This window comes from Hyperolius riggenbachi, chromosome 3 (assembly GCF_040937935.1).
Source record: "Hyperolius riggenbachi isolate aHypRig1 chromosome 3, aHypRig1.pri, whole genome shotgun sequence".
NCBI lineage: Eukaryota > Metazoa > Chordata > Amphibia > Anura > Hyperoliidae > Hyperolius > Hyperolius riggenbachi.
Genome location: NC_090648.1, coordinates 485,793,539 through 485,810,849, shown reverse-complemented (window position 1 = coordinate 485,810,849; position 17,311 = coordinate 485,793,539). Strand labels below are relative to the sequence as shown.

At 44.9% G+C, this 17,311-nt stretch overlaps 1 protein-coding gene across 1 annotated transcript; it reads left to right on the top strand.

Moving 5' to 3' along the window:
• The first annotated feature begins 15,530 nt into the window (after positions 1-15,530).
• On the top strand, positions 15,531-15,977 carry LOC137562418 (octapeptide-repeat protein T2-like). Its single transcript, XM_068273761.1, has one exon. The coding sequence runs from the start codon at positions 15,531-15,533 to the stop codon at positions 15,975-15,977; it is 447 nt and encodes a 148-aa protein (XP_068129862.1).
• Positions 15,978-17,311: the final 1,334 nt, after the last annotated feature.

Below are 17,311 nucleotides of genomic sequence, written 5' to 3'. Positions count from 1 at the left end.
TTGAATGCTCCCGAATATGAATATAACCCGCCAATAATATTGATGTGGTTTGTGAGAGAAAAAGAAATTACAGCCTCTTTGAATCCTAACGTTTTACGAATCGGGACATACCGTATTTTTCTGACAATAAGAGGCACCTAAGTTTAGAGGATAAAAAAACAAGGGAAAAAATTATATATACTAATTCTGGTGCTTCCATGGTGCAGGGGGGTCTTGCGGATCTTCTCCCCCTCCCCCAATTATTAGGTCCCCCTTGTACCTTTTGTGTCCTCACCTGTCCCCTTGTGTCCTGCTGTGTCCGCCTCTGTCCTTCCAGTACCCCCCTCTGACCTTTCTGTGTCTCCGTATCCTCTTCTGTCTTTCCTTAAAGGATACCTGAACTGACAAGTGACATGATGAGATAGCCATGGGTATGTACAGTGCCTAGCACACAAATAACTGTGTTGTGTTCCTTTTTTTCTTTCCCCGTCTGAAAGTGTTAAATATCAGGTATGTAAGTGGCTGACTCAGTCCTGACTCCAGGACTGCAGTTTGACCATCACTGATAAGAAATTCCCTTTTTTTTTTTTTTTACCTCTTTCTTGCTCTCAGAAGCCATTTTCTGCTAGGAAAGTGTTTTATAGTTGTAATTTCTTATCTGTGAGGGTCACACTGTAGTCACTTCCTGTCTGAGTCAGGACTGAGTCAGCCACTTACATACCTGATATTTAACTCTTTTAGGCAGAGAAAGAAAAAAAGGAACACAGCATAGTTATTTGTGTGCCAGGCACTGTACATACACATGTCTATCTCATCATGTCACATGTCAGTTCGGGTATCCTTTAATGATGGAGCTGTGGTCCCACCCGTAAGACCATAGACTACTGTAACAATGCACAAAAAATGTCTACTGAGCCTTCCTATTATGGATTTATATACATACCTCCCAACATTTTGAGATTAGAAAGAGGGACACTGAAGCCATGCCCCTGTCACACCTCTAGTCACGCATACCATAAAGATTTCATAAGAAAATGTTATTTTATCATTCAAACCACACTGGTCCTTTCTATCCTGGTTCATTTTTTTTCATATTAACATTTTAAAACTAGTGATTTATCAATTTAAAAGGATGGGAATAAAGTTTAGTCAATCAAACACATTTTTTTAGTAGAGAAATATATATATTTACATATAAAGAGGTACAAGGTCCTGAAAGAGGGACAAATGAGGAGGAAAGAGGGACAAAGGGGAGAGGGCACCAAAAGAGGGACAGTTGGGAGCTATGCTTATATAGTGCCAGTTTCTCTTGTACAATAGTCACAGAAAAATGGGAATTGGACAGGTCAGCGATGCCTCATACATGAAGGTGGAAATACAGTGGTTTGCAAAAGTATTTGGCCCCCTTGAAGTTTTCCACATTTTGTCCGATTACTGCCACAAACCTGAATCAATTTTATTGGAATTCCACGTGAAAGACCAATACAAAGTGGTGTACATGTGAGAAGTGGAACGAAAATCATACATGATTCCAAACATTTAAAAAAAAAAAAACTGCTAAGTGGGGTGTGCTTTTTTATTATTTAGCCCTCTGAGTCAATACTTTGTAGAATCACCTTTTGCTGCAAATACAGCTGCCAGTCTTTTAGGGTATGTCACTACCAGCTTTGCACATCTAGAGACTGAAATCCTTGCCCATTCTTCTTTGCAAAACAGCTCCAGCTCAGTCAGATTAGATGGACAGCGTTCGTGAACAGCAGTTTTCAGATCTTGCCACATCTTCTCGATTGGCTTTAGATCTGGACTTTGAATTGGCCATTCTAACACATAGATATGTTTTGTTTTAAACCATTCCATTGTTGCCCTGGCTTTATGTTTAGGGTTGTTGTCCTGCTGGAAGGTGAACCTCCGCCCCATTCTCAAGTCTTTTGCAGACTCCAAGAGGTTTTCTTCCAAGATTGCCCTGAATTTGACTCCATCCATCTTCCCATCAACTCTGACCAGCTTCCCTGTCCCTGCTGAAGAGAAGCAACCCCAGAGCATGATGCTGCCACCACCATATTCGACAGTGGGGATGGTGTGTTCAGAGTGATGTGCAGTGTTAGTTTTCCGCCACACAAAGCGTTTTGCATTTTGGCCAAAAAGTTCAATTTTGGTCTCATCTGACCAGAGCACCTTCTTCCACATGTTTGCTGTGTCCCCCACATGGCTTGTGGCAAACTGAAAACCGTACTTCTTATGCTTTTCTGTTAACAATGCCTTTCTTCTTACCACTCTTCCATGAAGGCCAACTTTGTGCAGTGCACGACTAATAGTTGTCCTATGGACAGATTCCCCCAGCTGAGCTGTAGATCTCTGCAGCTCGTCCAGAGTCACCATGGGCCTCTTGACTGCATTTCTGATCAGCGCTCTCCTTGTTCGGCCTGTGAGTTTAGGTGGGCGGCCTTGTCTTGGTAGGTTTACAGTTGTGCCATACTCCTTCCATTTCTGAATGATCACTTGAACAGTGCTCCGTGGGATGTTCAAGGCTTTGGAAATGTTTTTGTAGCCTAAGCCTGCTTTAAATTTCTCAATAACTTTATCCCTGACCTATCTGGTGTGTTCTTTGGACTTCAAGGTGTTGTTGCTCCCAATATTCTCTTAGACAACCTCCGAGGCCGGCACAGAGCAGCTGTATTTGTACTGACATTAGATTACACACAGGTGCACTCTATTTAGTCATTAGCACTCATCAGGCAATGTCTATGGGCAACTTACTGCACTCAGACCAAAGGGGGCTGAATAATTACGCACACCCACTTTGCGAGTACATTTGAAATTGGCGCCGGTAGACTTGGGCACAGAATACAGCCGGTATAAGGCTGATCCTGCTTCTGCACAAGTCCGGGCCGTGTTAATTACTATTCCCCCTCCAGGCCGCCATGGATAGTGGGGGAATGAAATAATTCAGCTTCCAGCTATTGCTGGAGGCCGAATTATTGTGATTTTTAAGCAACCTCGGCTTAGTCTTCTGACAGCGCCGACGTTACTCACTGAGCGCCGCTATAGACTGATTCCTATTATAGTCTATGGTGGCGCTGGCTGCGCCCAAATCTAGCAGCGCTGAAAAGCACTGCTCCGCACTTTGCAGTTATTTATTTGTAAAAAATGTTTGGAATCATGTATGATTTTCGATCCGCTTCTCACATGTACACCACTTTGTATTTGTCTTTCACGTAGAATTCCAATAAAATTGAATCATGTTTGTGGCAGTAATATGCCAAAAATGTGGAAAACTTCAAGGGGGCTGAATACTTTTGCAAACCACTGTATATAACAGGTTACAGAGCAATTATAACATATAAGGGAAAAGAACCCTGTCCATAACGCATAACCGGAAAGAACCCTGTTAATTAGATACATTTGTACATTAACTACATACATCACCAAGGGCAGTATATTTACGCCTCCTGAGACCTCATTTAAAGTCCCAGGGGTGTACATACTCGTCTTTTATTTCCTATGCGTGTTGTGCAGAGCACTGATTGGTGAATGGGAACATGTGTTCCCAAAGCCAAACAAAGTGCCTGATGCTTGAATGATCACCGCTGAAGCCAATAGCAGTGATCATTCATTGAAGGTTTGTAAAAGGATATACATTTTCACTTTCCTGTTAAAGTGGACCTGAACTCAGAACTCCTCGCTGCTCTTAAAGATACTCAACAACATAATAACCTTTCAACAAAAAAGTGTATTTGTTACAGCTGATACAAAATCCTAAAATACATCTGCACAGTTTCTACTTCCTGATTCATGGAAGCAGACATATTGTTTACAGCCTGTGCTTTCGAATTGGCTTATCTGCCATAGGTAGTCATGTGACACAGGGGAGGATCAAAATACAACTTGTGATTAGACACAAATGAGGGGGAATTAAATAGGCTAAACTCTCTAAATACATACAAGGTGCATTTCTCTATGGTTTCCTTCTGTTCTGTGCAAGAGTTCTGGTCCACTTTAACTCAGAACACTGTGATTCAACATTCTAAGTAGACAGTAGACATCTAGTGGATGCATTGGATATTACATTAAAATACATCTCCTATGCCTATAACTAGCCCATCAACCTCCTTTTCCACTTACCCCCATAGTTACCCCCACCCAAAACAAAGAGCCAAAGTGACATAATTCAAGAGTATACATTAACTGAAGGACTTTTTAAATACGTTTTCCACAAGGGTTTGAAAAATGCTCTGGTCCATCAGAAGAACACAACCTGTAGTGGTCAAGTGGATAAAGAACAACTATCAAAGAAACTGGTTTTCTGTAAACCACACATACCTATAGAGCGTTTAGCCAGCAACACTAGAGCGCTTTTCAGAGGTCTCTCAACACAGCCTGTGTGAAAAAATGCCTTGTTTACCAGCTGTTTGTATCAATGTTGTGTTGGCATCAGGAGGGGGAGGGGCAGAGCTGAAGTGTGACCTGGCTGTTAACTGTTTACTTTAGACTGCGTGGCAGAGAGAGACACAAGAGCACACAGAGCTGCAGCTGATGATTATTTACACACATTTGAAGCTATAAAAAGCCCGGGCAGTTTTCTTTGATGGGGCGGAGCTTAAGCTTTTGTGCAGCTAAAAATAAGGCTTATGTAAGAAAAACAAAGTTCTGATGCTGTGAAACTGTTACAGAAACACCAAGCCTTTTCAGTGTGGCTGAGTAGATTTTTAGTCTGGAGGTTCACTTTAACTGGGGCTTCTTCCGGCCCCAGTGCATCCGCCCTGGGCCCGCGCCAGTGCGGAGCAATCCTCCGGTCCCCCGCAGCACCCCACTTGCAGTTCGGGCATCTCAGCGAGTCTATGGCTGCTGCGCCTGAGAGGCTCTGCCCGTGCTTGTCCTCAATCGCACATGTGCAGTACATCAAAATCTCTAATGCGCATGCGCAGGATGCTACTGGCGACGGGAACGCAATTGAGGACCCGCAGGGCCGCGCAGGCACAGTGGCCATTGACTCGCTGAGTCACCCAAACCAAAAGAGGGGGCGCTGCGTGGGACCGGAGGATTGCTCGGTGACAGTGCGGGCACAGGGGGGATGCACTGGGGCCAGAAGAAGCCCCAGGTAAGTTAAACTGCTTTTTTTCGAATGAAATCTTTATGGTATGTGTGACTAGGGTGTGATGGGGGCGTTATTAGGGGTGTGGCAGGGGCATGGCTTAAGTGTCCCTCTTTCTCATCTCAAAAAGTTGGGAGGTATGATCACATGACTGCATAAGCCCCTCCCCCAACATTTGCAGCTGACCTGGCTTTCCTTCTGATTGCAATTATCAGATCAGAAGGTTGATAATTCGCTAAAATTGCACCGTTTATGGTAAACTTTAAGGTGGCCACACGATACAATAATATGATCCGATTTTACGGCAATTCGATAAAAACGGTCAGATCTCTCAAAAAAATCGAAAGCTTTTTTTTCTTTCGACTGAAAAATCCAATCGGATTTCAAGTTTTTTTCGATTTTTATCTATCCGGAATGCCAGATATTTTTCTTCAATTGCTCTAAAGATTGTATGGTGTGTGTTAGATTGTCAATTTATTAATACACACACCCAAGCAATTTTCTCAGAGTTTCCAATCATTATTATCATAATTGGGGAAAAATTTAACATAGGTGTGTGGTACATTGGTCATATTTTTGAAATGTTACAATCAGTCAGAAAAATTGATTGCAATTCTTAAATTGAACAGATATTTAAAAAAATGTATGGCATGTGGCCACCTTTAGGGTAACAGGCTTAAAGGGTATCTAAAGTAATAGGAAAAAAAATATGTTGTTTTATAATTCAAACCACACTGGTCCTTTCTATCCTGGCTCATTTTCCTTCATATTAACATATTAAAATTAACAATATATCAATTTAAAGGATGGGAATAAAGTTTAGAGTCTATGAAACACATTTTGTAGTAGAGAAATATATATATATATTTACATAGAAAAAGGGACAATGTCCTGAAAGAGGGACAAATGAGGAGGAGAGAGGGACTGTCCCTCCAAAAGAGGGACAGTAAGGAGCTGTGCATGTAATCATTACTGGGCCCAGCTGCTAGTGATCAGATCAGGCAGTGATCAGCATATGTCTTTAGATGAAATGATTATTAGGTTATATTCAGGAAGCTGCATTACTTTGCTCTTCCTTTCACAGGGATTCACTTTAACTCCTGCAGTGAAGACCACATGACAGACTCTCACAGCCTCTGATGATATCAGCATAGCTCTGCGAAGAAATTCTCGCTGGGGCTGTAAAATCCAGTCCCAGAAGATGGAGCTTGCTGCAGCCACATAGCGGAACGTGCATAAAATCTCAGAGGAGAGCATCTTTCCTCTAATCTTCTACAAGCAGCATCGAATGGACAGTAATGGGAGGGGGTGATGTTATAGCTGTATAAAGTAGAATCTCTTTATACCGTCTTTCCCCGGAAATAAGACACTGTCTTATAATATTTTTTGCTCTAAAAGATGTGCTAGGGCTTATTTTCAGGCGATGTCTTATATTTCTATTAGGAAGTGTCTCTCGGCAGCAGAGCAGGGATAAGGTCCTCCAGCACCCATGGCTGAGACACCAAAGTGCGCCCCTCCATCCCTCCCACCCCAGCCGTCACACACTGATTGCTATTAGACTAAGAGAGCCACAGGGCCCACAACCTCCCCAACACCTTAATATCTAGTTATCTGGCTTGCAGTCACTGCTATGTATCCTCTTTTCTTATTTCTTTCTGGTTCATACACAATTAGGAATGACAGCTGAATGAATTGTGTGCCCCTTCCTACACTGCGCCCTGAGGCTGGAGCCTCTCCAGCCTATGCCTCGGCCCGGCCCTGCTCGGCAGAACATTTCCTGTTCCTTTGTACTGTGATGTTCATGGATTTGAAAGTATGCTACTGTACTGATCAGGCACCAGCCCTGTCTTCACTGCACACAGCTGATAAACCTTGCGGTGTGCTGGGATGACAGGATCGGTGCCCAATCGGCACTGCACCACTGTGTCCCCACTTACTGGCTGCCTCTTCCTCCTCTCCAACTTCCGCTAGGGCTTATTTTCGGGGTAGGGCTTATATTTCAAGCATGCTCAAAATTCCAGGTCGGGCTTATTTTCAGAGTAGGTCTTATTTTCAGGGAAAGAGGGTAGTAAACTCCAAGGGATGGGGCAAAGTGCTTTATTGTATCAGAAATGGTCATACTCCAGCACAGAAAGTATACTGTAGTACTGTGTCTTAATTCAGTCAATAATTGGGAGTCGTTTTTTGTCTTTTCAATGCTCAGCAAGCGAGCACAGACAGTGTCTAAGCTAGATCACACTGCACAGTGCTCAATATGGAGGTATTTGCATGCAATAATTATGCAACAGCTTGCACAGGAAGCATAGGTCTCACCAGTTAAAGGATACCCGAAGTGACATGTGACATGGTGAGATAGACTTGGGTATGTACAATGCCTAGCACACTAATAACTGTGCTGTGTTCCTTTTTTTCTTGCTCTGCCTGAAATAGTTAAATATCAGGCATGTAAGTGGCTGACTAAGTCCTGACTCAGATAGGAAGTGACCTCAGTGTGACCTTCCCTGATAAGAAATTACAACTATAAAACACTTTCCTAGCAGTAAATGGCTATTAAGAGCAGGGAAGAGATAAAAAGGGTCAACTCAATAGTTCATACATTTTAGCTCTGGCATACTTCAATGAATGTGTCATTGAGCAAAAACAATATAACAGTTAAAACTTAAAAAGTACATTTAAACATAAAATAACATTGTGGAACTGTCATTTTTAGGTGTAGGAAGATAGATACAATCATGTATTTCATTAGTTTATTTTTGCCTCAGGTGTCCTTTTAGGGCAGGTACAGTACTGATAGGGTGCTCCTTAGTCCACATTTCTGTGTGGCCGGGATGATTCTGTAGAGTGGCAGCCATGCACAAGCGAGTCACCCTGGATGGGCAAGCAACACGTTCTGTTGCCATAGTAGGGGGAGATGGGATGATGGAGTTTATCTACTGGCCTAATCACTGGCTGAGGCATCGGAGGCTGCTGTACGCACGCTATATTCTAAGCAGAGGTGATCATTTAGGGAATACTGACTTTCTCCTCATGGGGGATTCTCAGGGTTTTCTTTGTTTTCAACAGTATTTCCTGAACAGCAGGTCTAACTGGCAAAATAGTAAGACACCAGTCAGCTTCCCTACTCACTATTTTGCCAGTTAGACTTAGCAGCTACCATTCAGGAAATGCTTTTGAAAACAAAGAAAACCCTGAGAATCCCCATGAGGAGATGGGCTGGTCCAAAACCTGTCAGTTCTGCCAGATTTTAACTGCCTACTTTTTGCATTGTGATGGCCTTACACAGCCCAGTTTCTCGGGGCGTGCCAGGCGTTAGACCACCTTGAGCGCTGTGAGGAGGGGGGGGGGGGGCGCCGCTGCCTCACAGCCGCGGGGAGCGTGGCCCGACTTCTCCCTCCCTTCCTCTCCCCGGGGCCGCCCTCCGTATTCCCCCCTCCGCTGCAGAGTAAGCACAGGGAAGCGATGTATAGAGCAACTAACCTCCCTGCCGTTCCAATCGCCGCTGGTCTCTGTATAGCTGCATCTACACACTCTACTTCCTGCTAATCAGATTTGAAAGGCAGAGAGGTGAGTAGCTCTATACGAGAGGCCAGGGCCGGCGCTACCATTAAGGCAAAGGAGGCAGCTGCCCCAGGGCCCCAGAGCTTGTAGGGGCCCCCAGTGGCTACAAGAGGAAAAAAAATTCAAATCGGCCTTATAGTTTGTGAGAAAATCGATTTTAAAGTTTCAAAGGAAAAAAAAAACACATTTAAAAACCTGCCGACTTTAATGGTTAATAACAAATTCACCTTAAATGCTAGAAACCCTAAATTTGCAGGATATGTTAAGGAGATCATTAGGAATAAGAGGAAAAAACAATTTTTCAAAAAGACCTTATAGTTTTTGAGAAAATCGATTTTAAACTTTAGAAGGAAAAAAGTATGGTTTTAAATGCGGTAAATGTCACTTTTTGTAGCAAACCTAACGGTAGTGTAATTTTACATGCATCAAACGAAAGCGCAATAAATTTCCTGACGGGGTTTCCAGGGGGTCTATACGCAGCCGCAGCGCTTTGGCCAGGGATCGCTATACAGCCGCAATATGGCTGTATGAAGATCCCTGGCATTTTTTCCTATTTTCCCAATTTTTTTTTTATGTTTAGAGTTTTTAAAAAAAATTATGTGGGGTCCCCCCTCCTGAAACTTTTTAACCCCTTGTCCCCCATGCAGGCCGGGATAGCCAGAATGTGGAGCTCTGACCGATTGGGACTTCACACCCTGACTATACCAGCTGCAAAAAAGGTCCCCTAATGCCGATTTTTGTTCCGGGGTATATGTTGGGGGGGGCCCCCAGGTTTATTTTGCCCTGGGGCCCCATTGTTGCTTAAACCGGCCCTGCGAGAGGCTTCCCTGCTCTTACTTTGCAGCGGAGGGGGGAGCACGGAGGGGGCGGCCCCGGGGAGAGGAAGGGAGGGAGAAGTCGAGTCCCAGTGAGGCTGTGGCTCCCCCCTCCATCACCTATGGGGGGGTAACTACCTATCTAACCTATACTGGAGCACCTACCTATCTAACATATACTGGGGGCTCCTACCTATTTAACCTATATTGAAGGCACCTACCTATCTAACCTATACTGAGGGCACCTACCTAAAATATACTGGGAGCTCGTACCTATCTAGCCTATACTGGGGGAACCTACCTATCTAACATATAATGCGGGCACCTACCTATCTAACCTATACTGGAGGCACCTACCTATCTAACCTATGCTTGGAGCTCCAACCTATCTAACCTATAATGCGGGCACCTACCTATCTAACCTATACTGGTGGCACCTATACTGGCTACCTATATTGGAGGCATCCACCTAGCTAACCTATTCTGGGAGCACCTACCTAACTAACCTATACTGCGGGCACCTACCTAGCTAACATATAATGCGGGCACCTACCTATCTAACCTATACTGGTGGCAACTATACTGGCTACCTACATTGGAAGCATCCACCTAGCTAACCTATTCTAGGAGCACCTACCTAACTAACCTATACTGGTGGCAACTATACTGGCTACCTATATTGAAGGCACCCACCTAGCTAACCTAAACTGGGGGCAACTATACTGGCTACCTATATTGGAGGCACCCACCTAGCTAACCTATACTGGGGGCACCTACCTATCTAACCTATACTGGGGGCAAATATACTGGCTACCTATACTGGAGGCATCTACCTGGCTAACCTATACTGTGGGAACCCATGCCTGGCTTCCTATACTGGGGTGGGGGGACGTATAGCTGGCTACCTATACTGGGTGCAACTAGACCTGGCTAACCTATACTGCAGGCACCTATACCTGGCTCCACAGGGGGGCAATTTATACACCCTCGCCCTTGGTGCAATTTAGCCTAGAAACTGCCCTGGTCTTACATGTATAATTGGCGGGGCAGAAGATTCAGTCACGGCTTGCCAACCACCTCATGGAAACACTGGGCACCTGCATTTTAAGGGCTGACCTTAGCATCTGTTCATGTATATCTGACCACCTATCAGAGGCCACATGCAGCATCCGTCACCTGCTCTCTGACTGCTCTGTGCGTCCGACACCGATGACAAGTGTAGATTTAGTGTAAATATGTGTGTAGTGTATAAGATTTTGTCAGAACTGATATGTAGCAGTTGCTGTCAGTTATATATCAGTTGCTGTCCCAACTGAAAGCATACCCCCCAAATTTTTTAGATAAGAAAGAGGGACACTTAAGCCACACCCATGCCACACCCCTAACCACTTAATAACAACCAGACTTATAAAAACGTCCTGCTAGAGCCTCTTAACAGCTCCAGGATGTTTTTATAAGTCAAACAATGCTGCTGCTAGTGTGCGTGTGTACGAGCGTGCTCCCGCACGTGCGTTCCGTGCACGTGCGATTAGTGAGGGAAAAAAAATATCCAGGGCACAAAGCTTCCATTCCATCAAATCCCAAAGATTCTCTATTGGGTTGAGATCTGGTGACTGTGTGGGACATTTTAGTACAGTGAACTCATTGTCATGTTCAAGAAACCAATTTGAAATGATTCGAGCTTTGTGACATGGTGCATTATCCTGCTGGAAGTAGCCATCAGAGGATGGGTACATGGTGGTCATGAAGGGATGGACATGGTCAGAAACAATGCTCAGGTAGCCCGTGACATTTAAAAGATGCCCAATTTGCACTAAGGGGCCAAAAGTGTGCCAAGAAAACATCCCCCACACCATTACACCACCACCATTACACCACCACCAACAAGGCATGATGGATCCATATTCTCATTCTGTTTACACCAAATTCGGACTCTATCGAGACTCATCAGACCAGGCAACATTTTTCCAGTCTTTAACTGTCCAATTTTGGTGAGCTTGTGCAAATTGTAGCCTCTTTTTCCTATTTGTAGTGGAGATGAGTGGTACCCGATGGGGTCTTCTGCTGTTGTAGCCCATCCGCCTCAAGGTTGTGCGTGTTGTGGCTTCACAAATGCTTTGCTGCATACCTCGGTTGTAACGAGTGGGTATTTCAGTCAACATTGCTCTTCTATCAGCTTGAATCAGTCGGCCTATTCTCCTCTGACCTCTAACATCAACAAGGCATTTTCGCCCACTGGACAGCCGCATACTGGATGTTTTTCCCTTTTCACACCATTCTTTGCAAACCCTAGAAATGGTTGTGCATGAAAATCCCAGTAACTAAGTAACTGAAATACTCAACCCGGCCACGCTCAAAATTGCTTAAATCACCTTTCTTTCCCATTCTGACATTCAGTTTGGAGTTCAGGAGATTGTCTTGACCAGGACCACACCCCTAAATGCATTGAAGCAACTGCCAGGTGATTGGTTGATTAGATAATTGCATTAATGAGAAATTGAACAGGTGTTCCTAATAATCCTTTAGGTGAGTGTATTGTCACCATACTTTGTACTAGGGACATAATTAAAATGTTGTAATACCCAGGACAAATAGGCAATTAAATGTGTGGGTTTTATGCACAGTAGCAGTGTTTATATTAAAACTATATGGGATGAAATTGGAGAAATAGTGTATTTATTCATTTTTTTCCTTGTTTTTCCCTTTAAAATGCATAAAAATTAAAAGTAATTACTAAAACAAATATCAACTCCAAAAAGCCCAATAGGTGGTGAAAAAAACAAGATATAGATCATTTCATTGTGATAAGTAGTGATTAAGCTATTGGCAAATGAAAGGGATGAGCACTAAAAGGTGAAAATCGCTCCTGTCCGTTAGGGTAAAAACTTCTTTGGGGTGAAGTGGCTACTGGCTAATCATGCCCCCACCACCTCTTTAACCTCCTTGGCGGTATGGACGAGCTCAGCTCATCCATAACCGCCGCAGGGCACCGCTCAGGCCCTAGTGGGCCGAATTTCTTAATTTGTTTTTTAAAACACACAGCTAGCACTTTGCTAGCTGCGTGTTGGGGACGATCGCCGCCGATGCGCCGCTACCCACCGTGTAACAGGCCCTGAGACCCCGTGCGCAGCCTGGCCAATCTGTGCCAGGCAGCGCTGAGGGGTGGATCGGGACTCCCTGTTATGTCACGACGTCGATGACGTCATTCCGTTTGTCGCCATGGCGGCGGGGGAAGCCCTAAAGGAAATTCCATTTAGAACGGAATTTCCTGGTGGGTTTGATCGCTGGCGGGTGGGAGGGATTTGGCAGGGAGGGGGGAATCATGTAGCTAGCGCTAGGCTAGCTACATGATTTAAAATTTTTCAAAAAATACTGCTGCGCAGCCACCCTGGCGATCTTAATAGAACGCCAAGGTGGTTAATAATGACCCGTCACACCCCTAGTCACGCCCCCGTCACACCCCTAGTCACGCCCCCGTCACACCCCTAGCCACGCCCCCGTCACACCCCTAGTCACACCCCCGTCACACCCCTAGTCACACCCCTGTCACACCCTTAGTCACGCATAGCATAAAGATTTCATAACAAATATGTTGTTTTATAATTAAACCACACTGGTCCTGTCTATCCTGGTTCATTTCCTTCATATTTAAAATTGAAAATAAGAAATATATCAATTTAAAGCATTGGAGTAAAGTTTGAAGTCAATGAAACACATTTTTCAGAAGAAAAATACATTTATTTATATAGGCCTGTACATCAGTCCTGAAAGAGGGACAAATGAGGGAGAAAGAGGGACAGTGGGATTGGGTTCACAAATAAGGACTGTCCCTCCAACATAGGGACAGTTGGGAGCTATGCTGAAAGGACAACAACTGATGTGCGAAGTAATGTCCCGGTTTCCCTATGGCTTATGTGGAAGATATTACAGTTTAACAGTGTGCTGACCAGGAAGCTGTTAAGGCTGGTTCACAATTAAGCGCTTTTTAGCTCTTTGCTGATGCAGCGCTTTGGGGGCGATTGCATTGTGATTCTAATTCTGTTGGAGGGGAATAAAAATGCAAATTGCAGCAAAATCGTGGCAATAGCGATTTGCATTTTGAGTGTGAACTGACCTGTACAGGGTCATTGCCATTTTTAAAATGGAGGATGGAGAATTCGATTGATCACAGTGGACAAATGACGCAGGAGAGAAAGAGATTGAGGAGTAGACTACACGGGAGGTTAGTATGATGTGTGTATGTTTATTTTCACTTTTAATTTTGAATTCAGGTTTGCATTAACTGCTTGCCGACCGCTCCACACCGATTGGCGCGAATGGCTGCGGGCGGGGATTGCAGGAGATCGCGAATCTCCGCTCTGATGACAGAGCTCCGCCTTTAGTCTCCCATCGGCGATCGCCCCTCGGAGACTGTTAGACAGCGAAACCGTTGTCTATTAACAGTGTACAGCGCTGCGATCTACAGCAGCGCTGTACTGGGGACAGCCATGTCACTCGGCTGTCCCCCTGGGAGGCACAAAAGATCCTCCCTCTGTCAGCCGATCACTGTGATAGGCTGACAGAGGGAGGGAGGTAGGGTTATAAAATTAGTAAAAAAAAAAAAAATAGCAACATTTTATAAAAAAAATTAAATAAATATAATGAATAAATAAAAAATCCTGGGGGCGATCTGACCCCACCAACAGAAAGCTTTCTTGGGGGGGAGAAAGGGGGGATGGATCCCTTGTGTGCTGAGTTAGACGGCCCTGCAGGGAGGCCTTAAAGCTGCAGTGGCCCAATTAGGAGAAATTGGCCTGGTCACTAGGGGGGTTTAACACCACGGTCCTCAAGTGGTTAACTATCTGTGTAAACTAGCGCTAAGTGCCCCATGCCAGAGACCTCGTCCGATGGAGGAAATCGCTTCCACGTTGACACTGGAGAGGTTTATAGGTGGAAACTCAGCATAAAGATTTCTTGCATTGTTCGTTTGCTTTCCTTACTTTATTAGAATCTGAGAGTTACGACGCTGGAAACGGCTGCACGGTGCTGGTTGCCGGCAATGCGCTGCGACTCTGCCAGGAGCCATCAGTGTCTGAGATTTTCGGGCGCTGCGTGAAAATACAACACCCAGGTGAGCCAGCGGCCGTCACGCAGCCCTCTCTCCGGATCCTGATAAATAGTTTGGCTCGCGTTGCTGGCTCACAATGGCGCCATTTTCCATTGTGTTTTATTGCACTATAGAAGTTTTCTCTGGGATCCAAGTTAACATTTCATTAACTTCTCCCTGAGAGGCGAAAACCACGCCAAGATGAACAGAGTAACATCTGTATTCACCACCGTGCTAATTCCGATAGTTGGGGCATACTGCACAGCCCAGCAGCGTGTGTGCCTCTTATCGCGCTCCCATCGGCGAGGATGTTCTGTGCCTGTGCAGTACTACCGCGCAGTCGCAAAATGCTCCCGGACTGCGCCTGCGCTGACTTGCCCCGACTGGCAGGAGTACCGCGCCATCTAGCAGAGGTCCAGGCGGCCTGGGAAGATGGCGAGGGACCGATCAGCCTGAAGGGGGCTGGAAGAACCCCCAGGTATGTCTAATTTTTTTTCTCATCTCAGGTACGCTATAAAACAAAATAAAACTGGAATTCTAAAAAAAGGTCTTTTTTAGGGGTAGGAACATAAATACAATTGTTTATCTCATCAGGTTTCAACTCAGGTTTGCTTAAACCCAAAACCAGAAAAAGTAGATTCTCAGAGAGAGGAGAGGAGAGAGCAAAGGAGAGCAAGAGAAAAGAGGGAAGGAGAGGAAGAGTGAAGGAGAGGGAGAGGAAAGTGTGAAAAAGAGGAAGAGGAAAGAACGAAGGAGAGGAAAGAGCGAAGGTAAAGAGGAAAGGAGAGCAAGAGGAAAGAGTGAAGGACAGGAAGAGGAAAGAGCGAAGGCGAGGAAGAGTAAAGAGGTTAGGAGAGGAAGAGGAAAGAGTGAAGAAGAGGAAAGAACGAAAGAGAAGAAAGAGCGAAGGTAAAGAGGAAAGGAGAGCAAGTGGAAAGAGTGAAGGAGAGGAAGAGGGAAGGAGGGGAAGAGGAAAGAGCAAAGGCGAGGAAGAGGAAAGATGTTAGGAGAGGAAGAGGAAAGAGTGAAGGAGAGGAAGAGGAAAGGAGAAGAAGAGGAAAGAGTGACAGAGAGGGAGAGGAAAGAGCGAAGGAGAGGAAGAGAAAAGAGGGAAGGAGAGAAGGAGGAAAGAGAGAAGGAGAGGAAGAGGAAAGAGCGAAGGAGAGGAAGAGGACAGAGGGTAAAAGAGGAAGAGGATAAAGGGAAGGAGAGGAAAGAGCGAAGGAGAGGAATAGGAAAGAGGGAAAAAGAGGAAGAGGATAAAGGGAAGGAGAGGAAGAGGAAAGAGCGAAGGAGAGGAAGAGAAAAGAGGGTAGGAGAGGAAGAGGAAAGAGCGAAGGAGAGGAAGAGAAAAGAGGGAAGGAGAGGAAGAGGAAAGAGCAAAGGAGAGGAAGAGGAAAGAGCGAAGGAGAGGAAGAGGAAAGAGGGTAAAAGAGGAAGAGGATAAAGGGAAGGAGAGGAAAGAGCAAAGGAGAGGAAAAGAAAAGAGGGAAGAAGAGGAAAGAGCGAAGGAGAGGAATAGGAAAGAGGGAAAAAGAGGAAGAGGATAAAGGGAAGGAGAGGAGGAGGAAAGAGCGAAGGAGAGGAAGAGGAGAGATTGAAGGAGATGAGGGGTGACAAAAGAAAGGTACTATAGAGAATTAAGGCAAGGAAATGAAGAAAGAGAGGATTAATGAGGGTTAAGGGTCCCATTGACGGTACAATTTTTTCATCAGATCTGATCTTTCGATGCAATTTTTAAGATCAAAAGTAATCAGAAGATAATTATAGACTGTTACCATAAACAGGACAAGAAGGGCATTTTCTCTCTACCAATTCAATCGTAAAATCCAACATTCGGATTTATTAAATTTTTTGATCCAATAGACCATACAATAGTATTATGTCGATTTTTACCACACACTGTGCAGTTTTCTGTACAATTCGATCATAAAATTTGCATTGAAAGAACGAACCTGATGAAAAAATGTACCATTAATTGGCACCTTTAGAGACAACCAGGGGCAGACTTACCATGAAGGCACTTGAATCACATATTTCAGGCAGGAAACTCTGGGGGGCAGCGTTTGAGCAAACAGTTTGGGCCACCTGGCGCCTGCCTTCTCTCTGCCCGCCTTACTGACGCACACACTACCCTCCTCATCCACGCATCCCCGCATCCCCGTCCTCATTCGACCAGTGGCACCTGCCGCTCCTCCCTATGTCACCATAAGCAGGTGAGATGTCAATAAATACCTCTTATCGGGGCATGGTACAGTAAAACCCCAACACTGGCGAGAGATCACCATGGCCAAGCAGAGGGGAAGCTTTGGCATGCGACCAATCAGGCGGAGTGCTGGCACCAGACTGGCCAATCACAGCTGCCCTGTTGCTCCTTTTGCTAATTGGTGCTGATGGTCTTGTGGGCGGGATCACAACACCGTCATTGAGCCAATCGCTGCACTCGATTAGTAGCAGTGACATCTGATTGGTCGCTGCTACTGATTGGGTGCAGTGATCCAAAATTAGTTTCAGGCAGCAGAAAGTCTAGAACCAGCCCTGCAGGGAAGACACAGGAATGGTGAGCAACAACAACAAAAACATTTGTAAAGCGTTTTTTTCTCATAGGACCCAAAGCGCATAAGCCAGACTAAACAGGTGGCTTTTTAGTTTTGATTTAAATGTGTCCGGGGTTGGAGCTGTCTTGATTAAATTTGGCAAGGCATTCCACAGGTTAGGGGCAGCATGACAGAAAGCTCTGGCTCCAAAGGTTTTTAGTTGAACTCTGGGCGAGGCCAAGTT